General features: G+C 37.9%; 1 protein-coding gene across 1 annotated transcript; it reads left to right on the top strand.

The window, feature by feature from the left end:
* The first annotated feature begins 7 nt into the window (after positions 1-7).
* On the top strand, positions 8-24,110 carry LOC140242439 (nose resistant to fluoxetine protein 6-like). The gene is made up of 15 exons (XM_072322175.1): positions 8-248; positions 875-1,023; positions 3,711-3,792; positions 5,060-5,162; positions 6,784-7,025; positions 8,132-8,314; positions 8,919-9,012; positions 10,460-10,552; positions 12,082-12,238; positions 13,930-14,009; positions 16,262-16,363; positions 17,283-17,433; positions 18,001-18,187; positions 19,189-19,331; positions 20,879-24,110. Exons 1-15 carry the CDS (start codon positions 8-10, stop codon positions 21,005-21,007), a joined length of 2,136 nt encoding a protein of 711 aa, XP_072178276.1. The 3' UTR covers positions 21,008-24,110.
* Positions 24,111-28,000: the final 3,890 nt, after the last annotated feature.

Here is a 28,000-nt window from a genome sequence, read left to right as displayed (position 1 = left end):
ATCCAAGATGCAGACTCGGCTCACTTCAGGCAAGGCTGTTGCAGCCTTGAAACGAATATTGCAAGTCACCATGATCGTGTCGCTCTACTTCCCCAGTGCCACAGGCTTCATGACTCCCACGATGGTAGGCAACATGCTGTCTGCGGGTCGTCCTCCTCTACGACCACACAACCTATCCAAGGTCTCTGAGCAGTGCGAGGCCGAACTGGTTGAGCTGTTTGTAGATGGTGGTGAAAAACTGGTAAAAGGTAACTTGCAGAGTATTATCAGCTCTGTACCTGTGTATTGGTGTGACTTTGGCAAGCTACTCTGTCAAAATTCATTGTTCATGGAGAGTCCATAGTTTTGGAGAAGTCTTGGATCATTATTAAGTCGTGGAGAAAACACTGCACTGAACAGTACTGAACAATACTGAACAAGTTGCTACAGTAAACCTATTTGCCTCCGTACCCAAGGCAACTTTCAATTAGCTCACACTTCGGTAAGTGGAGAAAATATTGTTTGTAATAACCTACTGAAGTGCAATGTGATTAATGGAAGGTAGTTTATCTACTTTCAGTTTCAAGAAACGCACAAGACACAGAAAGATTGATATGCAAATTTATACCCCCCCCCCAAAAAAAAAAAAAAAGAAAAAGAAAAAATCAAATCTCTTACTTTCATAAGATGACATGTCTCTTATCTAGCATATCAAATAGTGGCAAAATATAAACCTTGCTTCATGATCTGCCTGCCTTTTTGTCTATTTGTATATTTGAATTACTTTCATATTGATCATTCAAAATTCCATTTACTTATTAATTAATTCATCAAATTGTTTATCCTTTCATTGCTTATTGCAATTCATATATATGTATATTTGTTTGGTTTGCAGTTCTTGATGCCACAGGGAAGCCCCAGGCCGGTATACTGGTTGGTAACTGGGCATGGCTAGGTCATTTTGACGAGTGCATGGGCATCTCTGGGTTCAAGTATTGTGCAGCCTACTTCCAGGTGACACTGCCAAACATCACAATCATAGGTGTGAGTACCAATATTTGATTTACTTGTAAGGATTTTTAGGTGATACGCTATCAGCGTATCACCTATTGTGATTGTCAAAATCTCTCTTTATTTTTTTTTATTCTTCTTTCTTTCTGGACAATTTTGTGTCGTCAATATCTCAACAATGACATTACGGAATGACATGAAATTTTCAGTCAACATGTCTCATAACAATATCTAGCCACAATAAGGTTTTCATGACAGTAACATATCTATGACGTCATTTAGGCGCCATTTTGTGATTTTCGGACCTTGTCACATGATCGATCATAACTTCATAACTAGATGTAATTTCTGCGTCATTTTCGGTGGTTACCCAGGTCTTCATTACGCGCGCGTAAGAGCGCGTCAAAATTTTAAAAGGCTCAAAACGACTTCCCAATGGGAAATCTCGAAGTTTCAGACAATTTTAAGCGTTTCAAACATTTTCTCGCGTGCGCGTCCGTCCGCGCAATTTCGCGCGCAGAGGGCGTAACCAACATGAAAATGCAATTTTTTTGACTGATTTGGATTCCTGATACTTTGAGTAACAATATCCACTGATTTCCGATCGATGTTGACCTATAACAAAGGAATGCGCTGGCGTCAAAGTTGAAATTTCGTGTGCGCGTCTATGTGGAAATATAGCGAAAAACATGTCTTTGTTTATTTCGCAATAGCTCTTTAAAAAGTCCGTTGACCCTATGTTTTTATTGCATATTACAAAAGCATATGAATTGGAAATAACGTTTCAAGTATCAATATTTCCCGAAATACATTATGACGTCATCATATCATCATCTGAAATCAAAAAAGTGGAATTAATTTTTTTGAGGTACTGTTTCTAACATTCATTTGCTCGTATCTCTGTTGTTTAAGCTCAATATTATCCCAAATTCACATATGTTGTACTTTTAACATTTGCCTTTCAAGTCCATGTCATGGTTTTGAAATTTGATGACGTTATCATACTTTAAATTGTGATTAAAAGTAAAGATGTAAAATCGGACAAGTTTACGTGTTATGTCTATGGGAAGTGATTTTTTTAAAAACCATCCATTGACTTGACAACGTTTAAGCAACTTTATCTCAGCTGATTTTGCTTCATTTCCTCTGAAATTTAAGTATGTTGTAGCTGAGACAATAAGCTGCAGTTATCATGCATTTTGTTCTTTGAAATCTTCTCATGAGGTTGACAATTTTGCAGTTTAAAACTGAAAATGAGAATGGAATGTGGACGAATCGATTCCTGATTCATCTTTCACATACATAAGTTTACGTTCCTCATTTTTTCTCGTCGAGACGTATGGCCGAGTGGTTAAAGGCGCCGTCTCAGAGACGTGAGGTTGCACTCGTGCAGGTTCGAACCCCACAAGATCACGAAACAAAATACCTAGCTATTTTACTTTTTTTTTCTTCAATGGTGTATTACACATTCGTCCATGTAGAAATTACGTTCGTATATAAACGCACCTATACACACACACACACACACACACACACACACACAATATCCCTCTGTTTTGTGTTGGAGACCACATTGCTTCGACTGCTGCAGAATGTTGCATCCTGACTCTGTCAAATAGTATGTAATGACGACAACGGAGGTGTTGTACTTTGAGCAATTGTCTTTCAAGTCCATGTCATTGTTTTGTACTTTGATGACGTCATCACACTGAAAATTGTGATTAAAGGCAAGGTATCAAAATCAGCCGATTATAGGTTTTATGTCTGCGGGACGTATTTTTCCGAAATTGCCAGAAATGGCACAGCGACCTCAGTCGTTACAAGGCCGCATTTCCTTCTAGCTATGCAATACATGTTCACGCGGCCACAATTGTTGAGTGGGCATTGACTTTTTCCCCCTGTAATATCTATACATTTTTTTTTTTCGGCCTTACCGTTTCCGTGGATGTCCCGTGGCCGAGTGGTTAGAGAAACCGTTTTGCATGCACGCTCATTATAACTTCAAGGTGCCTATATCACATTCTTTTCTTTGTCGATCACAGATGACCGACATCTGATGACCCCAGGCGTATCACCTAACTCGTCAGTGTGACGAGTTTCATGTCTCGTTTTTTCTTTAAATTGATGATGAAGAATAACCTACAAATTATTACCGTCACTGAAATAAAAGACTGTAATAGTTCAAGATGTCTCTGCAGAACTACGATCTGAGAGAAGATATAAAAAGAACTACATATTTGCATTCTTCTAGCATTATGACTTGCCTCTTTAAGAAAGCAGAGGGAATAATATCACCCTTAATATATGGCAGTAACAAGTACAGGGAGTGCATATTTTACATATATAATATGAAATTTTGTGGCATTCACTTTAAATATTTTCTTCATATTCTTGTCCTGCAGTAACATCAGTATCTGTTGTAGTCTTCTCATCCATCTATGGTGGCACCAGAGCTATAAATATTCGTAACTTTTGAATGAATTGGCTGTTTTTCCTCAAACATCACTAATGTATTCTCGTACTTTATTACTCCTACTATTTACCCAATCCATATATTGGGTAAAATTCCCCTTTTCTTTCTTTACCATTCCCTATGTGTAGGGTTGTTTGCTGAGTTGCAATTGTTGTTGTTGTTTTTTTAATCAACATACAAGACTTGTAGGGCTGTGATGTATTTTGTCTGTTTGTACTTTTTTGTTTCTCCCTATTTCACTTTGAAGGAACCTCCACTGGTGTGGGGACTGTGTGTTCCTGAATCCTGTTCCAATTCAGATGTCCTGTCATCACTGAACTATTTTGTAGGTACGGAGCTCTCTTCACCTGCAGTCCCTCCAGCAGTGAGCGTGCCATTAAAAGGCTGAGGGAAACTTTGTTGGGTTGAATGCATTGCTTGATGTTTATACCTCACAACCAAAGAGGGCAGCAGACTTCTTTAAACATCACAAACTGTTCTGATTGGTTGATGCCATCTGAGCATGTCTATTTGTGGCAAATAGTTGTAAAGACAGTTGGAGGGAGGAGGAATTGTGGAATATTTATTTCCTTATGATATATGCATTTTTGAGGTAGATTTTATATGAAAACTGAACAACATGGTAACACTGCCATATGTATCCAATTAGATGACCATTCTATTGAAAAATGATCATTCTATTGATAAAAAGTATAGTACAGTGAGCCAGGTCTGGGCATTAGCAATGGCCCAATTACTCAGTGGCCTGGGACCACTAAAATTGATTTCGGGCCACTAAATTTCCAAAAATGCTCACCCTGAAGGCCTGATCAGGCAGGTAAATTTTACATTGAATTTTTTGTTTCCTTTTATTTCGGGCCATCAAAATCTCAGATTCCAGGATTTTAATGGCCTGAACAGGCCACCAGAGGGGGAAAAATAGTTTTGAGCCCTGAGTAAGCATTTTAAGTATATATAGGGACATGAAATGGTTTTACTTCTTATTTCTTAAATCATTGGTAGATTTGGCTGGATCTTATGTCACTTTGTTTCCCAATGCCGTGGCCAGATAGAGTTGGTCGGGGAAAGGGTACTATCAAGGGAATTGACCAATCATCGGTGTCGTATGCACCCATGCAAGTAGCCATAACTTGCTACATGAACTTTCTGATATTCATACTTATCATTGGGGAAAGAATGGACAGAATTAATAAAAAAAAAAAATCTTTAATCTACTCAAAATCAGAAAGAAAGTACAATAGTTTGCCAATAATAGACAGAAACATTAACTTAAATCTTCCTAAATATTTTACTGCTGTAAGAATCAGTTAAAAATAGCAGTGTTAGGGCTCGTGATAATTCTTCCATTAAGATAGGGAGCAGATGAAAGAAATTTTTATTCAACATCAAAGACCCAGCAGCGTTGAAGAGTCTGGAGTTAGAAGGCTGGGTCGGCTCAGATATATTCAAGATATTGCATGTAGCTTTATTACTGATCTCTATGTAAGTACACACACAGCCAAAGAATCTTATCAGCTGAATGGAGGAATTTTAGGCTGATTTCTTAGAGCTTTATCTATCTATGACTTTTGTGCTTTCTGTTTGTACTCCTCCCAGAACAAGTAGAGGCACCCTTCAACCTGTCTGCTTTAGATGGTTCTGCAGCGCTTTGTGCCACAGATCCCCCTGCACCCTACGACACTGGCTTTATCATCACCATGTGAGTTCCTATCACTGGCTTTAAACCCTATCAAGACCCAGGGGCCCGTTTCATAAAACTTGTCATCAGTGACAACTGCCACATATCTATGACAAATTTGCTCTCAGCCAGTCAGATGCAAGGATTTCAATAGCTTGTCACATCTATGACAATTTGTCACTGATGACAAGTTTATTGAAACTGGCCCCAGAATGTTCATTCAGATGTGTGATAGTTTAAATCAGTTCCTATTCTTTGTTGCCCTGAGTTCATTGTAAAGTAGTTCTTGCAATGGTTTTTCCTCTAGATATCCTTTCTCATATCCCAACTTGTTGCACCCTCTCACCAGCTAGTGTATACCATCTTGTTCTCATTTAAATGCTATTTTAAGTTGAGAGAAACCCAAGCAGCCATTATGCAGGGCTCAACAATAGCATCCGTCTACTTGTCTATGGCAAGTAAACTTGAATGTTTCGCAAGTGAAATGTGATAATGCTAATTGAATAAATTAGATAATTAAATAAATAAAGTTAATTTTTACTTTAATATGAAAATGTGAAACCCCTCAAGTAAATTGATACATTGGTGCTGTTATTCAGGTAACTTTTTTTTTTTTCTGTTGGGCAAGTTCAAATTTGAAGATTGATGATTTTATTAGCCCAATGGGCAAGTAAAGGAGAAAGTTACTGTTGGGCCTACATTATAGGTGCTACTGTTATTCAGAGTGGAAGAATACTGCACACTACATTTGAAGAAAGTTTGCTTCTGACAAAAAGGTTATGTTATGCCTCTAATGATCAAAGTGATGATTTATTCCCTTCAAGACAAAGACAATGTATCATAAATTCATAATTAGACATATTCCCAGATGCATATTACAAAAATAAAAGCACATCATTGTCTGATAGTTCAGAGCAGAATTAGCCTTGAGGACATATAGTTGTCAGATTAGCAACTAATTGCAATGTTTATAGTGCTAGACCATGACCTTTGGCAACCATTGGCATGATAGCTTTGCAAATGCAAATACAGTCAACTCTATGTTAATAGAATACACATGTGTTTAGATGGGAGACTAAACTAACATACTGTGGGCACTATTTAACTTTTATGATGTCAGTAAAACAAACTCAGACTGAAATTTGACTCATGCCATTTTAACTTGAACGCAGACTGGAATCTACTTAACACTCTGTATTTTTAAGTCACAGAGACTGAAATGATACACGCTACGAAGGCCAAGAAAACACTCCTTCGTAGTTTGATGCTGTATCTGTTTTATATTTTGTACTCATTGCTGGATTAGAGAAGTATTTCAAGAGGTGTGTAAAAAATTATCTTTCGTTTGAGCCCAACTTTGTTCCTATTACCAGTCTTAATCTCAGCTCTACAGAATTATCAAAAGCCTTTAAATTGCTTATCTATTAACTGATCTTTAAAGTGACAACATGTTTTTGAAGATAAAAGTCCATCTCAATTTGCATTTATTGTATTTTATCTGATTTTATGCAGATTGAGCTAATTCAACAAATATTCATCTGATATTTTCAATTACACAATATGCAGTAGAATTCAAAGTTGCCAATTTGATGCAGTCAAATCACTGAGCGACTTTGTGGGTTAACCCTGTGTTGTCCTGCAGGTCTCTCATAGCTGTCCTTAGCATTTTGGTAATAATGGGTGCCCTTGTGGACAAGACTCTGAGGTCCATCAACTACAAGGCCCCGCCCACCACCCAAAAGCTCATCATCAACCGGAATGCGGCCACCGCCAGCACACACCCATACCAGAGGGTGGTGGATCCCACCCCTGAAGGGGGGCGGAGTGAGGGAGGGGAACAACCAATTGTCTCAGAGCCATGGGCGCCTCAGGAAATCCCAACAGGTGAGTAACATGTCAGTAGTCCTTGCTGTGTCTTCAATGCCCTGGGTGTAATTGTCATGGCACTTTACTTCTCAGTGGTGGATTCAGAGGGGGATGCACCGGGCATGTGCCCATCCCCCTTTATTTTTTGTTGTTAAAACAAAAGAAATAAAGAGAAAAAAAAATGAAATGAAACCTGGAAGTAGCACCAGAAATATTTTTTGCACCCCACACCCATTTTGGAATTCATGGATCCCCCCCCCCCCCCCCCCCCCCCCCCCCCCCCCGCTTCTGTGATCATTCCACACCTCAAACTCCAAGTTGAGGTGTCAAATTTATATACACTTACAAGAATAGACCGAAATATGATAATTTTTGTGACTGTCAATCAGACATGGCATTTACACAAGAGTTTTACTTCATTAATAAGCTAAACAACTTTATATGCTGTTTTTCCTTAGGTACATAAATTGTAATGAGAGCCACCCATCTTATCTATTCCCTCTTGCAAGAAAAGCTGTTGTTATGAATATGATATATTTCAACAGAAACCCTTTACAACTGTTTGTAATAATTCATAATGCAACAAGTGAAAGTGTCCCTGCAATGTGCTATAGAAATAAATGATAAACACAACTCCTGAAGACAATCACACAAACAAACCATGAAGGCCATGTACCCCATAATTACTTACACTGGCATGGATAGGAGGGACAGTGTAGTGAATTAGGTCTGTTGTAGTCAGTAATATTATAGTCAATATACCTTGCAATGCAATTAATGTAGCTTAACCCGTTGAAGCCGATTTCCAAGTATACTCGGGCAGGGGTCTATGGGAAATGGGTGTTGTAGCAAAATCAGCCCGCCCTCAACAGGTTAAAATCCTTCTTCCACTCAGCTAATGGTCACTTTGACTTCATTGCAAGTTATAGTATTTGATATAATGTATAGCAGACTTGCAAAAAGTGTGGTTATACAGAGAGTGGCAGGCTACTGTACACTCTTTCTGGGATGCGACCACCAAGTATTAGTAGAGGTTTGGTAGATGATTTTGGAATTAAAATGAGGAGACAATTTCTGACAATGCTCACTGCATATCTTCTATTTGAACAAACAATCTACCCCAGCATGCACTCAGGCATGGCATCAGTTTTTCCTCAGCTTCGCCGTCAACCGCAACCTGTCCAAGCTCATGAAGGCGGAGACAAGCGAGGGCAGCATCAGCTGTCTGAATGGAATCCGTGTAATCAGCATGTCATGGGTCATCCTGGGTCATCTTGTTACCTTTGTCCTACAAACAGGCACTGTAGGTGAGTTTTCTCCTGGTAGTAGTAGGAAGTGATGAGCATTCTTTTCATGTGTACTTACCCTACCATACTCTTTCTGTGCCGGAGAAGCACATGACTGCTCCCAAAGGGAACCAAACCATACTGTACGGGTCCAAAAGCTGGAGTGTTGTGTTCACCGATGGGCACAGATGTTTGGAAACCAATTGTCAAAGAATAGAGATTACCTGATTCTTATTGTGTCATCTTGACCTTTCTGTTGGAGTGAGCTGCATGTGTAAGTGGGCTCACTACTTTTACAACTAGATTAAATTTGGAGGGATGGTGTAATGCTTATGAAAAAGTTTGACAAGTTGGGCTAAGTGTGTTTGCACATAAAGGGTTAATTTCTCTTCCACAAAAATCAATGTTGGAGAGAAAGATCACATGTGAAATTGGAATTATCATTAGTAATCTATGTTAATAGTGTTCACAATTATTCAAAAATAATGTCTCAACTTGTTTTGTTTCACTCTTAATGAAGAAATGTAATTTTGAAAATAGTATGCTGTATTACACTAATGTTTTCATGGATTTGAATGCCCATCACCATGATGACATTTTTTCATTTGTGCACATTCTTTGACAGGTAACATTATGTATGGTTACAACCAGGTTGGAAGGTTTGGCTTCCAAGCCATAAACAATGCCTTCTTTTCAGTAGACTCCTTCTTCTTTCTTAGGTGAGTTGCTTCATCTTCTTCTTCTTTTGAATTGGTTCTGATTGATCTGTAACGTAAAAGTCATGGAATTTAAGTTTTTCTTTTTTTTTATAATGAAAGAGTGATACCTGTAGAAGCCAAGATATGAAATCAGGGATGTAAATGATTCCTTGGCATAAAAAAAAACAACAACAAAACTTTTTGTTTTGGTGCAATAACATTACAATGTTTACTTTTTCGGGGGAAAAAGTTGTACGGTTGCTAAATTGTCAAACATGGCATGATTCTTGATATTTTGGTGCACAGGGAGGAGATGTTGATGTCATCACATCTTGTAATATGCGTAATATGTTGTTTGCCACCAAAGCAATATTTTGTTCATAAAAACTCATGAAACTTTAAATTACCCAACATTTTCTTGGATTTAAAGGTAGGGGATACCTTTTACAGAACTCCCAAAATGCAGCAAAACATTAAATATGAACCTCAGGGGACTTGTTTAGGCCACTGCTTAGAAATTTGGAAGTCAACAGTTATCTACAATTTGAATAATGCACAAAACTCAACTACTCAGTAGTTCTGTGTGTCAGCCACACTTAAGCCTTTTTGTTGCAGTCTTCTGTATTTTTTTAAGTATAAGAGCTGATGTAATAACATATAGAGTGTGTGGCAAGAATGTACATAGAAATGTTTGTAAGTTTTGATGAACTTTATTCACAAAATATACATGATGGGCACACATGCAGTGCATGGGTCTGCAAAGTTAGCCTAGTAATGTTCTGGAATTTACGGTGAGCCCCGAAAAAATTCAATTCAAAATCTAACGGTCAATAAAAATGTACTAAATGTTACCTTCCACTCTCAATACTTTATGGGAGTTTCTAAAATGATACTTTCTTCGACATACCACTGTGTTTATACAACTCTTCATTTAAGGCATGCAAATGGGATTCCCTACCTTTAAATGGAATTAAAGTGTCACAAATCTTTAACCTAGTATGTTAATTTCATTCTCCCTTCTAAACTTGTTACTTAAATTATGATAAGGCAAACATCATTTTCCATGCTTGTGGCGGAGTTTAGGTCACGTGCTCATCACTGTGTCATATTTGCAGATATTCCTATGATTTTTTTTTTCTTGTATGTTCTTCTACTACTGTAACATCTCAAAATATTTTAATAGTGAGAGGTCTGTGCATGGAGCAACTTGAGCAAACTGCACAATTCTCTCCCCCCCCCCCAACATACAATATGTATTACCCAATTATTGACAAATTTTCACCGAGTGTATGACTAATTTTTTCTGCATGCATTGAGTGCACATTATAATTTTCGAAACCCAATACAACCTGATTATAGTTATATGCACATGAATGAAATTATAGTATTAAAGTAGAGGCAAGAATATTGTTAAAATCATATGGAAATAGCATCATACTATTCAACCCTTCATGTCCCCTGCAAACAGTGGCCTACTAGTGGCGTATATGACACTGGGTCGGATGACAAAATCAGGTGGATCTGTGCCATGGCTCTGGTTTTATTTTCACAGGTACTGGAGGTAAGAGGGACAGACTTCTTTTGTTTGCATCGATCATTTCTATCAATATCATATGAAAACAAATCATATTGAATTGAACACATCTCTTAAAGCATGATATGATTGAAAACTCAAGCAATAATCTTGTTTCAGCAGTTTCAGCACTTTATTGAAGCCTCCATTAAAGTTTCAATTTTTGAGTGATTGGCTGAAACAAAAAAAAATTGCCATCAAAAAATGAAAATATCGATTGAGTGCGAGGTAGGAATGAAGCATGCCTTGATGGGCTCATATCCTCTTCTCTTACACACAAAAGAGGCACCTGGACGGGGTCAGCGAAACTCGAAATCTACTGAGCTTTGTCTTTATCGCTATGTACATCTACGTACGAGTTAAAACCTACATGAGAGAAAGGGTAGATAATACTGTATTACATGCAGTTTTCAAACAGAAAGAGAACAGATATTGAAAGAAGGAACTCTAATCTTTCTATCAAAGGCATATTTCTGGGCAGCATAACACAGATAAACATGAATTTAAGCCACAGATGAAGGCACTCCTGTCTACATTTTGGGAACCTGGTGTACTAGGTTCCCATATATCAGTTGACGCCATGGGAAACTTGTATACCAGGTTCCCGTAAGGAATGAGTCAAAGAGACCTTTTGAATGTGATGATAGGAAAATCATTATCAGCTTTGGATAGTGTTTGAATAAAGGTGTCTATGGAAGAGTGAGATAGGACTTCATGTAGAGTAGTAAGAATAATTTGGCACATTGCATAATATATGTGACCATGCACAAAACGAACAAAAAGTGGCACACACTGATTTTGCGTGAGGACTGAAAATAGGTGAAATGGGTCAACCTAACTGATCTTGACTTTTTGATATTTTCTGAAAGAGCAAGTCTTCTTCTACATTATACTAAAATTTGGGATCATAAAACGGGCAGGAAAGTGTGTTTTTTAGCAGTTTATCTTGAACATTTTTTTGTAGAATATTGTAATTAGGTGTGTTTTTAGAGTCCCTTTTTCATTTCTTAGAAACCTTGTACACACTCTTCACTTTCAACTCCAATAACTTTTGAAAGGATGATGCTACTGCTTTGAAAGTTATCATCAATTATGAACAGAATGTGTTATTAAGGCACACTTAATTTCACTTTAATCTGATAATCCCTTCATTGTTGTTACTCTGGTGGTTTACATCCTGCTTTTTGTCCCATTCATTGCACAGCCAGCACGTCTTGGTAAAGATTTAGCACTTGAATAGACACTGCGCTTCAGAGCCTCTTTCCTCAGTTCACACATTTCCTGAGTTTGTGTTTTCTTTCCAATACTTAAATAAGTTAAGAGAGTCCATTTGATTGTCATTTTAAAGCTTAAAGTCTGCTCTTTTAGAATATGCTCTTCACTAAAATTTCATGTCTGGCGACTTTCTGTGTGTTTTGTGATGCAGGGTCACATATACTAATATGTTTCATGTCACATTCTCTCTTTTTTTTCCCTTGCATCCTTTGTGGTTCCATTTTATTTCATGCAATCTGTAGGCTAACTCCAGCGTTGGGCATGACTATGCTGGTACACCTGTACCTCAAACCACACCTTGGCACCGGCCCAGCCTGGCAGACTCAGGTCAATGACCCGGGCTGTGAGAGATACTGGTGGACCAACATTCTGTACATCAACAACTTTTATGATAATAAGGTAAGAAAGAGAGACAGATAGAAGGAAAAATGAATGAGAGAGAGAAAGAGAGCTGGACCCATTAGAATACTAACACATATACCAATTATATGCAAAGAAAGTTTATCACTATTTATAATAGCTGACCTGTGAAAGGTGTACATTCACATACCATATGTGTCATCACATATGGAATTTATCACATGAAAAGGGATTGTTCATTGAGTATTTTTATGCAAAAATGTCATATACTGCATTTTTCCTTGGGGCAGACATTTGTTCATTCATTCATTCATGTATATGTATATGTTTACATTTCTATCATACTCAGACAACACATGTGGCCAACTAGCAAATTAAAAAGCAAAAGTTAAACTGACAAAATGACAGTCACATTAACCCTAAAGGGGCCGGGCTTTTTTGGCTATGCTCTGACCGGGGGGGGGGGCGGATTCCGCCCCCCCCCCCCCCCTGAGATCTCGGCCATCGGCGGTGCGATCGCGATGAAATTTTGCATGCGTGAGACCCGCGTCATAATCTACAAGATTGTGTCATAAGATTTTTTGAAACAATCAATTTCTAATTTTAATTAATTAATTATGCAAATTAAGCTCAAGGTGATATTTTAGCTTAATTAAAAGCATTGAGAGTCTAATTTTTGATCTGTAAATCTGTTTTAGCATATTCAACAATTGTACATCACAAAAACTTCCAAAACTCATTTCAATTCTTATGTATTTTATTGTTTTCAGAATTTCTTATGTATTTCTTTGTTTTTCAACTTTTGTTTTTTCTTTGTTTTTTCATTGGAAATTGTCACTGACCACTTTTCTACCATAATTAGCACAAAATTAATCAATGAAAGTGATTAATTGTAAAAATAATCAGGTTTTTATGCCTTTCATGACAGAGCACTGTTTTCCATAGGAAATGTACACAAAATCACAAAATTGTGCCCGTTTTGGAGCGACATTCCGTCACAAAAATGGGCGTGGCTTCGCAAAAGTATGCGCGGACGTTGCAAATTTGGTCTCAAAAGTTGCGCGAGACTTGAACGAAGAAAGTCAAGAAGCCTCGCGATGAGGCCTTCTCGCGTTACAGAATTATAGCGCGAAACGTCGAGGGGGGGGGTGGATTCCGCCCCCCCCCCCCCCCCCCCCGGCCCTTTTAGGGTTAAATCAAATTTACCAGGTGATTGGTGGTACATGTATACGGTATTTTCCCTTGGCTTCAGACTTCTTCCAGACTAGTTCAAGGTGTACCTACATTGTATGCATATGGAAAGCTTTCTGTAACATCATAAAAATGTTCATTATGCAGTGGCGGATTCAGAGGATCTTTATTTGTTGTTAAAACAAAAGAAATGAAAGAAAAAAATGAGATGAAGCCCGGAAGTAGCACAAGAAATATTGTTTGCGCCCCCCCCCCCCCCCCCCCCCCTTTATGGAATTCCTGGATCCGCCCCTGTTATGGGTGCCATATTAAGCTTGTAACCTTGCAATGTGAGTACGATAGTGGTTTGTAAGGGTTACTAGCACTGCACTAGCACTCAAGTATTGTCCTACTTGAATACAAGTGATGTCCCAGCTTCAAATGACGTCCTACTGCCAAATAATGTTCCCACTTCAAATGTCATCCCGCGATGAAATGGTTTCATATCATACTAACTGAAATCACTTTCACCCTTTTTTTTTTTTTTACATTGATACCAGTGTATAGATTGGGTATGGTATCTGGCCAATGACACTCAGTTTTACATCATCAGTCCCTTCATACTGATTCTCCTCTACAGGTAACTTTAATAACTCATTTCCTTTTCATTCTTTCTTTTTCTTTCATGTATGAACATGAGGCAAAAAGTGAGCATGTATGTGTGTGTGAGAGAGACACTGTTGATATTGGTGAATGAACGTTTGTTTCTCAGAGGTGTGTGAATGATGTCATGTTGACACCAATTCAGCGGCTCCAACTCTCCCACTTTCAACAGATCTCCCGCCTAAAGCCCATTATTTTTTCGCAAAATCTCCCATTCTCCGGCTTGAGATTAAATTTCTCCCAACCTGGCTCTGTGTCTCCCGCTTGTATGGTTTTGTAGATACCAATCAATTTCATATGCATGCATGAATAGCATCTGCATATGATAGCACGAGAGAGCATCAAGAACCCTATTGACCCAAGGGACTTCACACTTCGTGCCTATTAACCCGTTGAGGACGAACTGATTTTGCTACAACACACATTTCCCATAGACACCTGCCCGAGTATACTCGGGACTCATCCTCAACGGGTTAAGGTGGAGTCTCCAGTTTGCAGGGGTTCAGGTGGGAGAATCTCCTGATTAAAAGGTACTTGGGGTTGGAGTCTCTGCCAATTATGCTGGCTTCTTTGCTGTTTATGAGAAATGTTACCATGTGAATAACATCTGTCTCACAGTGTGCTTGAGCATTTTGTGGATTAAGATAATGCCTTATGCATTCGATTTTACAGCCTGCGGCTTCATCAGTAATCCTCCAATGTTCATATTTCTGCAGTGCATACAACAGGGTCCCATTTCGTAAAATACCCTTGAAGGATAGCAAACTCTAGCCAGAATGACAACTTTCAGTAGCAGCAGCCAATCAGGAAGCAGGATTTTTGTCGTTACCATGACATTTGCTGTTGCAGCAAGAGCAGCTATCATCGCTATTATGGCCACTTTTTGTGAAATGGTGCCCTGATGTTCTTTACATGTTTGTTTAGTTTTAACTTTCCTGTTGTCTTTCATTAATCTGGCGGAGGTTCGTTAACAGTGTACTTGCGTGAGAATTAAAGTTTTTTTCATTTAGTTGTATTTAATCATGATGGCATTTACACAAGTGAGTCATCTTAACCTGTGATAAAGCACAAACTTCTAATGCATAGAGCACAGATCGATAGATAACAGAACCCAGAGGCTATGTGTGTGTGTGTGTGTGTTTGTGTGTGTGTATGTGTACACGTGTGTTTGTATCTTTGTGTATGTATGTATTCATTATGAAGACGTTGGTATGCTTTGGTGTTAAGTTAAGAGGAGGCATAATTAAACAAATGTCTGCAGTGTGATACTGTAAAACCAGACACATTTTTGGCATGAAACTTTTGCAAATTGCCACTGGTATTTAATGCATTGCGTAGACAAAAACTTTGCGTCCATTTTACTCTCGCGAATCTTTGCCTCTTACAAATTTCATGACAGTTTCATGCATGCAAGCATTTCTGGTTTTACAGTACCATGACACTGGACATACACATAGAAGCAAAGACTTGAAATCATCAAAATCTTTTTAGTACTTTGTTTGCATGTATTTGTGTGTGTGTTTATGTACAATTGCAGTGTTCAAATACTTTTCATATTCAACTTCAGTGTATGCAATGAAAGAAAGCAACAGCAATGAAGTTATGACATATGATATTGCTGCAGCTCAATATTTAAAATAGGAATGTGAGAGAGTGTAAGAACAGTAGCTTTAGTTTGTGAGATCAACTGTTTATAGTTTGTACAAGATTATAGAAGTCACACTGTCTTTTTGCATATTCAAGATAATTTTGCAGTCTTGCAACTGATTGACAAATTGCCCTTCAGTGACGTAAATGAAAGCCCATTATTCATTGTTAAGAGTTATAGCCATGATAGAAAATGATAGGTATACATACTCGGTGGGATCTATTCCCATGATTTTTATCATATCTATTACTCTATACACTGAATACCGGTACTTTATCCATGTTCATTTTTGTCAATGAAGGGCAATTTGTCAATCAGTTTCAATAAAAACAATTCAACACAAGAGTCATCAATGTGCTAATTTTACTAACTCGGACTGTACAGGACCTTGATGTGAAACAGCATTTACTTGCTGATCTTGCTACCCTGTCAAAATAAATTGAAATACATGTATATATATGAATAGATAAATTTGAACTTTGCAGTCTGTTTCTGTTATCATGTTTCATACACGTTTGAGATGTGGGTGCCTTCAGGCATTCATGCACTACATTTATAATTGAAACTATTTCTCCATTCAGGAAACCAGTATGCGGGTTCTTGTCTCTTGCGGTCCTAACTATCATCAGTATTGTGGTAACAGCATATCTCATGGTGAAGTACGAGTTCCGAATAGATGTCGTGTAAGTCAGCAACATATCTACCACCCTAACATAGAACAGACCTGTTAGTGTGGGGATACCATGCAATATGTGAAGGCTGACGTGACTCAAATATATTTGGGAATCTCCGTAACGGATTGTACAGCTATATTATGACTGATCTTTATGTAAGTGGGCAAGCAGCAGAATAATCTTGACTCGGAGTCGATATTGATGAGGGTATGCATCAATGCACATAATCTCATTCGCTGAGGGGAAATTCTGTTCAAGCCAGCCTGTGCTAGTCATGCTTTTTTAACCCATTGAGGACAGACTGATTTTGCTACAACACGCATTTCCCATAGACACCTGCCCGAGTATACTCAGGACTCGTCCTCCATGTGAATGTGAATGAAGATCAATTCAATGAGGCTAACCTTCTCTCCCCCATACTACGGGTCTGTGACCTTTACCATACAACTGATGTTGTTTACTTGATCAGGGTTTTTTTTCCCTCAGAGTAGATTTCTATTCTTGAAGTTGATATCGTAGTGCAAACAACCCTTCTATTGAAAGAAAGATAATTATTCAGAGGGGTGAAGGTTCAGATTCGAGTTTCTTCACTTTGTCTCCGTCTACAAATTAAATTTGTTAAGATCGCAACTGCAGATCAGCAGTTGCAATCTTAACAAATTTAATTTGTAGAGGGAGACAAACTGAAGAACTCACACCTAACCCTTCTATTCATTTTTATCCTCGAGGCATGTCAGGGACAGTATGTTCTCGTGCATCATCTAAGGCGTTACCATGGTGACAGCCTCCATAGTTTGCCCAAGTCCCACAAGGTAATATGTAGCAAGCCAGATTATTGAACAACCCTACCCAAATATGAGACATCGCTTCATATACTGTTAGATGCATTCATTCCTTGTGATGTGTTGTCTGTTGTTCAATATGTCAGGTTTTTCGCAGACCCCACCTCAAATCCCCTCCACTCGTTTGAGAATGAGATCTACGTCAAACCGTACTGCCGCATCGCGCCCTACTTGGTTGGCATGGCAATGGGATATCTTTTGCATAATTACAAAGACAAGACAGTGAAGCTTCATCCCGTAAGTACTGTAGACTGACAATAATTTATTTCCCCCACCCCTCCTCAGAGTTTTTTCCAATCCAATCTGTGAAAAACTATGTCCAGGCACCCCTTCTATCTTAAGTTCTGAATAGATTCTCATAACATGTGCAGTCTCACTTCTTAATTTTTTTCAGAGATTACTCACAGGCAGGAAACATTTCAAGTGTAAATGGCTGAGTGTTTGCATTGAAATGGAATGCATTAATTCTTTCAATATCCATCTGTAAGACCCATTTAGTGTCTGAAAATAATTGTATGTTTAGATTTTTCTTCTTGCATACGAGGCAGTGGCAGCTATTAACGTCTCTCAGGTGTTCTAGCTAATATACATATTTTGCACCTCAATGCCTGTTTTGGTGTAAAAATCAATCATTTGTGATTTTTATCTTGGTCTTTGTTATCCCTCACTGTTCTCTTCCATGTTAACGTGATTGGACTGTTATTACTTTCATCCACAGATGTTGGTTTATTGGATACTTTCTGTTTATTATAAACTGATCAAAGTAAAATGTTTACATTTTTGGTTCCATCTAATTCCACCTAGATCCTTGTAGCCACAGGGTGGGCCGTGGCAACAGCTGTCGCCATGGCGCTTGTTTACGGGCTCTACGGTGATTACCACGGTCACCCCATCCCTGTGGTGGGACGCGCTGCCTACATGTCTCTCTCCAAATTTGCGTGGGGGGTGTGTCTATCGTGGATCGTTTTTGCCTGCCGATTCGGATATGCAGGTAAGTTCAGCGTTGCTGAAGTAGCCTACATACGCAATGTATTCTAGCAATGTTATGGGACTGCAAGACAAGTTCACCTTCATGTACAATGTACATGTGAATTGAGAGAATGCAGCATTTACTAATAGGACACATTAATAAAAGTTTGAGGCAGATTGGATGGTCCGTTCAAAAGTTATGAAATTTCAAAGTTACAGCACTGGATGAGAAGACTACTAATCGCTTGTGGTGTCACATGTTTAGAATGATTGAAAAGAAAATACAGAGTAAATTTAACTTGTTTTCACTTTTCTCACATAATAAGAGAGCATTTGACTTGCCTCTTTAGAAGGGAGGGGGAATGATATTGCCCTTAACGTACTGTATACATTGTTATTTTCACAAATTGCCACTGGCATTCAATGCATAAAGTGCAGACAAGAACTTTCGCATGCATTTAATTTTGTGAGTCTTGGCTCTTGTGAAGTTTCTAAAATTAAAATGCGTGCGGACATTCCTCGGTATACAGTATCTTGCACTGTGTTGGTCTGCTATACCGTATGTCCCCCAAAAAATACAACGGGACCCTCCGCAATGATAACTTTAAAGATAGTGAATCAATCCAAATACAATTTCAGGGTATGAAACTACAGTATAACTTATTACCCACATCTTACAGAAAACCCCATCCAATTTGCTTCAGTGGTCAAAGAGAAATGAGGAGTCTTGTAGAGCATGTCAGGAATCCCTTCCCTCCAAGTTCTGTCCATTGTGTTTACACATTAATGTACAGTTCCGAGAGCATCCAAGTGCTAAACCTGGAAGAATCAGACTCATGACATGCTTTACATCGATCGACATTTCTCTGTGATCGCTTACCAAATAATGGGGTTTCAGCAAAATAGAGCTCTGATGTTATATTTTAAGACCCTGAAGTAGCATTTAGATGGTTTAGTCATATTGGAAGTTATCAATACAAAAATCTGATTGTATTTTTTTTTTGACATATTTTGTTTCACCAGGCTGGGTCAATGATTTTCTCTCATGGGAGCTGTGGATACCAATGAGTCGGCTGACCTACTCGGCCTACCTCCTCCATCCAATCATCCTTAACATCTACTCCTTCAACATGATCAACCCTTACTACTTCTCCTTCTTCACTATGGTAAGTTTGAGCTTCAGCTTTTCCAAGAAGGAAAGAAATGCAATAATGATGGCATCATCCCCTCATTTACTTTGCATATGTGACCGCGCATCACAGAACCAACAAAAAATTGAATGCCTGATTTTGCATGAGGACTCAAAATATGTGACATGGGTAAACCTAGTCAATCTTATTTTTTAAAAATATTTTCTGAAAGAGCAATTCTTCTTCTATGTAGTTCTAAAGTTTTGGTTAATAAAATAAATGGAAAATGGCAATTTTAGCTGTTTCTCACAGAACCATATTTTTTTTTTTTTTTGAATAGTGTGATTAAGTAGGCCTATGTGTCAGAGGCCCTTTTCAATAAGACCGTTTACACACTGTTTGTTTTCAACTCTGATAACATTTGAAAATATAGTGCTACTGCATTTAAAATTGGTATCAGTCATGAATAGAATATGTTCCATGAGAGTGGAAAATTTCAGCTTAATTTGATAATCCCTTTATTATGGTTATTACAGAGTTTTACATCCTGTTTTTTGTCCCATTCATTGCACGGAGCAGAGCTTTGTGGCTTTAAACTTGAATAAGTTTAATCAGTAAATACTTTTCCAGGGTGTGTACTTTCTTTCCATTATTTAGACAGGTAAAGAAGGTCCAGTTGTATTGAGTCATACATCATTTTAAAGCTTAAGAGTCTGCTCTTTCAGGATATGTCCTCAAATGAAAATCCATGTCAGGTGACTTTTTCTTGGTTTTGTGATGCAGGTCACATTTGTAGTTATGACAGATGTAAATGTTTCATTAAAACATGTTAAAGTGTAAAACTGCCTCATCATACACCAAGCTTAAAGTTTATCTTACAAAAAATTTGATTTTCTGACATTGTAGATTATCGTACTGGTAATATCGCTGAGAAATCTGCTAGTGTGAGGTAGCTCCCATACAGAGATATTAAATTAAAAAGATCAGCCCCCAAACACCTGAAATTAGAGCCGCCTTGATCTAAAAGTAGTCGTCTAGCGTTATAAATGGCATTTGATTGTGTAGTTTGATCAATTTCTGTGCAAACTTCGATGTACGGTATCGCTTTTCGAACTCACAAATGCAGGCACGTACGTACGTGTAGGCGTATCAGTAAGCGAGGTGATACTGATAGAAAGTACATTTATTCATTAAAAATATTTGCACACAGAGACAAGCTAAGGAAATGTGCACACCAAAGGGCTATTAAAGTGTGGCTACAATTTTACGAACTGTTTACTAATGTAGCATGTATGGTCGTGGGTGGATACTAAAAATCAATATTTCTCAGTTATGGGCACTTTTTGCGATGAGCAAGAACTTTCTCTATGGTACTAAGGACATGCTCGTGCACCTCTCAAATTTAAATTTCAGGGTACAGATATACTTTGATTGAAATATTCATCTGTGTTTCTTTATATTCCTGTGGCTTCTAAATTCAATTTTAGTATGGAGTGATTTTTCACTTTAAATGTGAGACAAATGAAAGAAAAAGACAATGCATGAATTAATTTCTCTGTCATTCTAATCTTTCTTTCTCCCAGCCATTTGAGTTTGCCGGTGTATTCGTTTTGGCGTACAGCGCTGCTATCTTGATGGCGCTGTTAGTAGAGTTCCCGCTTGGAAACCTGGAAAAGATGGTAATGCCCTCAAGTAAAACAAAGGCGAGCTGATTTTGGATGATATTTGATGTAATACATCTGACAAAAATATAATTATTGAAGGACATCTGATAAAATTATAATTAGGCAGACCTGCAATGTCATAAAACTTGTTTATCTTGTATTTGTGAGTAAATCTATTTCTAATAGTTACAATCATTCCAGTGGCTTTGTTTAATGATACAGTGAAATTTAAATTCTTATTGTGAATTTTCATTTCTCCAATTTTCAGTCAAAAATGTATACATGCTTTTCTCAGTATGCTGGAAGAGATTGAATGATGTGATCCTAGTAATGACATTGTACAGCATAGATGAATCTATGATCTATGATGCTGTCTTGTTTTCTATGCTGATGTGATCTTCGCACTCCCATCAACATCATTTTTACTGAGATAAATTTGTGAGTTTGAGAAGAGATTACCACCCCTGTGATAATGTCAAGTTGTGCAGAGCTGCCAAGCCTCCCTGATTCCACTGGAGGTTCCCTGAAAACTCCCATTATCTCTTCACAACTTGTCATAAGACAATCTTTATAACTCTGTCTTCATAGCCCTGGCATAAGACAATCTTCATAGTGTCCCTGGGGTGACAAGACCTCATATCTAAATTGACATAATTTATACTGTACATATATTATAAAAACTTTTGAACCCGATTTTGAATATATATAAAAAAAAAAGCAAAGTTGATATGAGTTCTGACATTCCCTACCAAAAAGTTTGTGTGAAATACGAGATCTAAAGATAACTGAAGATTTCTGACTTCTGTAAAAAGTGAGCGACATATATATATGACTGAAGAGTAATTCTGTTCCCTTATCACAAAATTTTGGTTAACTCCATCTCAGAATTGCTGAGTGTAATGCCATTACGTTATTGCGATATGTATGTCATAATATACTGTTTACCCATAGCTGTGCCACACTTATTATTTTCATATCAAATATTTTTAGCTTTGGCTGTGCAATACATGTACTTAGTTTTAGGGAAATATGTTTTGGCAGTATTGTACCTAATTTGCTGCATTTTCTGGACATAGAAGTAAAGATGTCCCTGTCAAAACTGTCAGTGTTCTTAAAAGTGTATTGCATCTGCTTTTTATTGAAATTTTAATTTTTATTATACCCCCGCCAAACGAAGTTTGAAGGGGGTATATAGGAATCAGCGGACGGTCGGGCGGTCGGTCGGTCGGTCGGTCGGTCGGGCGGTCGGTCCATTGCAAATCTTGCGTCGCGAACTACTTCCTCAGTTTTCAACCGATTCCCATAAAACTTGGCACAGATGTGTGCCTTGGGTTGTAGATGTGCAAGACGTATTTTTTGACAGTACCCAAAAGTACGTTGCCATGGTAACGGCATATTATGGGCAAAAATGGGTACAAATCTTGCGTCGCGAACTCCTCCCACAGTTTTTGATCAATTTTTATGAAATTAGGTACAGATGTTCATCTGAATATGTTAATGTGCAAGACACATATTTCCGCAGTGGCAAGAAGTGCATTGCCATGGTAACGGCATGTTATTGGTAAAATATAGGGCAAAATGCTTCATGGCAAAACTGCTTCATCAGTGTTCTTCCAATTCTCATGGAATTCATATTGAATGTTTGTCTTAGGATATAGGTCAGCATGACACATTTCTTGACAGTGACAAAAAGTATGTTGCCATGGTAACAGCTCACATATTATGAGCCAAAATGATGGAAAATTTTGTGTTGCAAACTACTTCCTCAGTTTTTGCCCAATTTCCATGAAACTTGGTACAGATGTGTGCCTTTGGTTGTAGATGTGCAAGACGCATTTTTCGACAGTACCCGAAAGTACGTTGCCATGGTAACGGCATGGTAACGGCATATTAATGGCAGAAGATCAAGGAAAGATCTTGCGGATTTAACTACTTCCTCAGTTTTTTGACCAAAGCTTATGAAATGTTGTTTTGACCAAAGCTTATGAAATGTTGTTTGGCGGGGGTATAACCAGTCGCTGTAGCGACATTTCTAGTTGGAATGACGATTGCATGAAGGAGGAAGAATAGTGTTGAGGAGGATGAAGATCTCAAAATCTGAAGTAGCTTGAGCTACTGTCTTCTGTCATCGGTATATATGCTCATCCTTTAAACCAGCATTTCCAAGTGTGTTCATCTACAATTTTAACCAACTTTCTAATTTCACAGTTATGTTTGAATAGTATGTGTAGTACCTGAAATAGTAAGGAAAGAAAAAGCTGAAGATGAATTATTTGTATGATTGTAAATGACTTTAATCATGCTCAGGGAGAGATCTATATTTGCCCAGTTTAGAAATATTACACAAATTTTGTTTGTATGTCTGTATAATGGATTCCACTGGCATGATGGTAATTAAAATAATTACTCATGGATACCTTGCTGCATTTTTGCAATTTGTAATTGATTGAATTGAGAATATGTGAGCAGAATGAAGTCATTGAACAATTATTTTCTTCTTGTGGTATTTTGAAATTCTCCAAACTCAATATCCTGTACAGCTTGTTCCACTTTCCATCTACAAACCGACATCAGAAATGGTCAGAAAGCCAGCCATCAAATAAACTTTGTATCCTAGAAAAGGGCCTCATTGATTAGATAAGCCAAGCATACAGGAGTATGTGTTGTATGTGTATGTGTTCGTATGTATCTGTCTGTATATCTTTCTGTCTGTTTGCACATATGCATTGGTGAATGCCTCCAAACACAAACCAATCTTAGAATTGGACACCAAAAGAGTCTTTTTATCTTACTATGCAGGTGCAAGCCAACAGACCTCACATTCAAGAAAAATATTTTTGACTTGGTTCCCTGTTTGTTAGGGCACAGGCTATCAATTTTTTGAGTATACAACATTTAAATTTTAGTGTTTGGAAACTTGTGGGCAGTGTTTTTCTTCTACTGCACCAAACTTGGATTCAATATCAAGCAGGCAACTCCTTTTATAACAAAGTCTTTGAAATGGACAGTTTTCTTTCATTATATTTCATACATTTCATTAAAAATGAAGGGACTTTGGCACCATAGATGTTAGCAATGATAATTTTGGACCTGAATTTTTACTTGGATGCAGTGAAATTTCATTATACAGATTGTGTCTGTTGTAATGGAAGTGCCTTGTATATGTACATGTTTATAAAAATGAGTACAAGTAATACTGAAAAGGTCCATGTGTGAAGGTTTTTGCAGGAATATATTTGAGCATGTGTGGGCAAGTGTTGTGTCCTCTGTGTGTGTGTGTGTGTGTGTGTGTGTATCTGTCTGTTTGTCTGTCTGTTGTTGTGCACTATTATGGTTTTGACAGGAATGTATCCTCATTTGAAGAAAAAAAAAATCTATTCCAAGAACAAGTTGATGTTTTATAGCAGGGTTCATACAGGTCATAGAAAACGTGGAAAGTCATGGAATTTGGCCAAGTCTTTTTCCAGGCCTTGAAAGTCATGAAAAACTGATATTTCCATCAAAAGGTCATGGAAAGTCATGTCCAATTGCAAAAATTATAGAAGTTTATCTGTTGTTTATGTGAGATGTGTATGTATTCCCTAAAGTTGCTTCGCTTTGATTTGAGATCAAATTTTCAGTCTAATGTGTTGAAAAAAAAAAAAAATGTGTGAAAGTCATGGAAAGGTCATGGAATCTGGCTAAAAAGGTCATGGAAAGTTATGGAATTTAATTCATGAGAAAGAGTATGAACCCTGTAATAATAGGATTACATGCATTGAACAATAATAAAAAGGTTTATTTAATCGGACAAAAGGAATACAAGTGTATTCCCAATGGCAAGCACGCTATTGACTTCTATTTCATGGAACAGACGATGGGAAAAATCATTCAAGATTCAAGATATTTTATTGTATTGTAAAAAATAATTATACATATTTTTTTTTCAGACATTTGTGCAGAGTGCATAGGTGTTACAAACAAAATGGTAAGCAAAAAAAAGTATACAGAACATCGTGAAATATACACATTTGTGGCTGATATATTTTTTCTATCAAAAAAAGCAAAAAAAAAAAATCTGCATCTCAGGAAATGTGAGGGGGCAAAATGATGTGTCTGCCCCACCCCCAGTATTTTCATGGGGGGAGGGGGAGGGGAGCAACTGTGCCCCCTTGCCCTCCAGGGCATCACTCTCCGGGTACCACAAGGGATCCTCCAGGATTGATGCCCCTGCATACGAGGGAGCTTTTGCAATTTTAGAATTTAAATGAAAATATCTCGTAAACACATGATGGAATTTTGGAAATTTTCTATCGCCAAAGTGTACTAGTATACTGAAGTCACTGGAGAAGACACAAGCGGGGAAAGGAGAAATTCCCTCCCACATGAGTGAAATTTTGAATTTTTTTAACTGAAGTGACAAATGGCCCTGTTTCATAAAACTTGTTATCCGTGACAAGTTGTCATAGTTGTTATAAGCTACTGAAATCCTTGCATATGATTGGCCTAGAACAAATTTGTCACAGAAATGTGGTAGTTGTCACAATAAGTTTTATGACACAGGACCCTGGTGTACATTTTTGGGGGTTGGTATATCCCCCTCCCACGCAATTAGATTTTGCATTATCAGAATTGAAATTCAAATTCAACAGGGATGGTGCACACTTTGGGTGAAATATTTGTACAGAGTTCTATTAAAGAAAAAAAAAAGCAAGAACATTTTCCACATCTCCCGAAATATTTTGGGGCAATATTGCCCCTCATCCCCCCTCCCCCCCCCCCCCCCCCGATCGACACCCCTGAACACACACACCAAAAAAAAAAAGCCAACAACAATGCCTTGACTTTTCGAGGGTTAATCACAGAACTCGAAGAGACACCTATTTTCTAGTTCTGTGGGGTTAATTGATGACCGATCCACCCGTGACCTAGAGGAGATTCCCGGAAGTTGTGGGTACGTGGGGTTAAGTATAATAGGGGAGGAAGGTACGAGGGGATGGTCACCATCGTCTGATGACCCAGCCACAAGCTCCATACTTGACTTCCGCGCCCATTTTGCTGCACCTGCTAACTATAATCACTGTTAGTGACGTATTAACCACTTTACTTAAGTTCACTGTTGACCAATAAATCACTCAAGTGGACCCGTGTGTTGATACCAACTGGCATCTGTAAATGATGACCATGATGATGATGGTTCAACCTTTAATGAAACAAAATGAAACAGTCATGTCATTGAGCAATAGCACTTGCCAATGAACATACACAAATATGTCAACGCGAATGGACACATGAACATTCGACCTCCATACATATTGTACATACAGATCTGTAAATGTACATTCTCCTTGTGATTGTATCTTCATTCCATCAATAAATCCAACGGACTATTAAGGCAATTGCGTTATTTGTGTAATCCTTTGTGTCTTTCACACCTCATTCCACAGCTGGTAACATTGCAAAGGTGCAATACAATATACATACATAAACCCCCTTTGAGATTGCATAAATACCAATTTGTATTTTGCTACACGAGTGAATAGGTCATAATGATACTCTTAACCCAATATCATTTATCATAACCTTGCATACTGTTCATCTTATACACATGACTTCCATTATCGATAATCTGTCCGAGCCTACATCTCAACAGTCGCCCAGCTCACAGCTAGAGCCTGTATCAATTGACCCCACATGGCCTGACCTACTTTCTCTATCACCAACACGCTGTCAGTTTCACACATACATTTCTACTGTTTATCTGGCTCCTTTCAGCATTATAAAACACCAACTTCATCAAATTCTTATTTCCACACTATCTTCATAATTCTACTCAGCCTGTTATAGTCCAGGCATAACCATTTTCAATTTTCACCTCATTTGCGTTGTATTTTCTTTGATACCTAAACGCAGACGATCGTGCGAAGTTTCACCACACAACATTCAGTGGCAACACGCGTCACAATCTCGTACTCAAACGATAACATTTTAAACTCTGGTTTACCACTTCCACCATTTCTTCACTCAAATGCATCATAGCTCAAACAAAAGAAACTATTTAACTCAAATAATCTTCACTCATTTTGTACTTACAACATTGGGCTTGCGTGAAACAACCAAAATATAACAGTGACCTTCAGTGACCACAACACGTTGACCCAACGTGAATTAGCTCCTCACCAAAACATCAGCGCCCTCAACGGCAATGCTCAGAAAGGGCGATAAAACTCTCGCTTCTGACGTCACAACACTATCAGAACGTATCAATGTGAAACCGCTGTAATCACGCACAACATCCCGGCCCCTTAAATGCAGAGCCCAAAAGCGAAGCATTTACCAAATTAATCATAATAATCATTCTACCTTAACAACAAATGAACGATTACTTCTTCGTAACTCCAAATTCAAAACTCATCATCAAACAAACAAGTTAAATTCAGTCTGAACATTCTTCCATAATACAACATTCAGCCTAGTCCTGTATGCTCAACCTATTTTACATATACTAACTGAATAACTCTTTTAACCGTTACATATAAACATGACAACTATTATGGTTGTATATTCATCATCAAGTGTGAAATACAATCTACCCTTCAAATGTATCTAAAATTATAGCTCGGCTAAACACTGATACCCTTTTATATGACAATGGTAGAATTCCAGAACCTCACAACACCACATATAAACCTCTGCCAAATAGGTTCTGAAGATAATTTGTACCCTAACCAGTGCCACTACAGTAGCAATCCACTACTTGCGGTAATAGATGGCTCCATAAGTTTGTAACTGCCATACAATCTACGCATGATAAATATGCAAATACTGGTACATACACACAATGCATACATTATGCATTTGCAACAAATGGTGAAAGGAAGTTCGTCAACATTCCATAATTGACTAACAATACCTATAATTCTTTCTTTCACTTTGTTTCCTTCAATTAAACTCCAAAACAAAAGTGTGTATATTAAACCCCGTCCCAGGCCAGGATTTGAAATAACATCTAAAAAAAAAGGAAGAGGTGCTCTGGCAAATTTCATACACAACGGTACAAAA

This window comes from Diadema setosum, chromosome 19, assembly GCF_964275005.1.
Source record: "Diadema setosum chromosome 19, eeDiaSeto1, whole genome shotgun sequence".
NCBI classification, from domain to species: domain Eukaryota; kingdom Metazoa; phylum Echinodermata; class Echinoidea; order Diadematoida; family Diadematidae; genus Diadema; species Diadema setosum.
The sequence above is the reverse complement of the archived record's forward strand: the minus strand, read 5'-3'. Positions and strand labels throughout refer to the sequence as shown.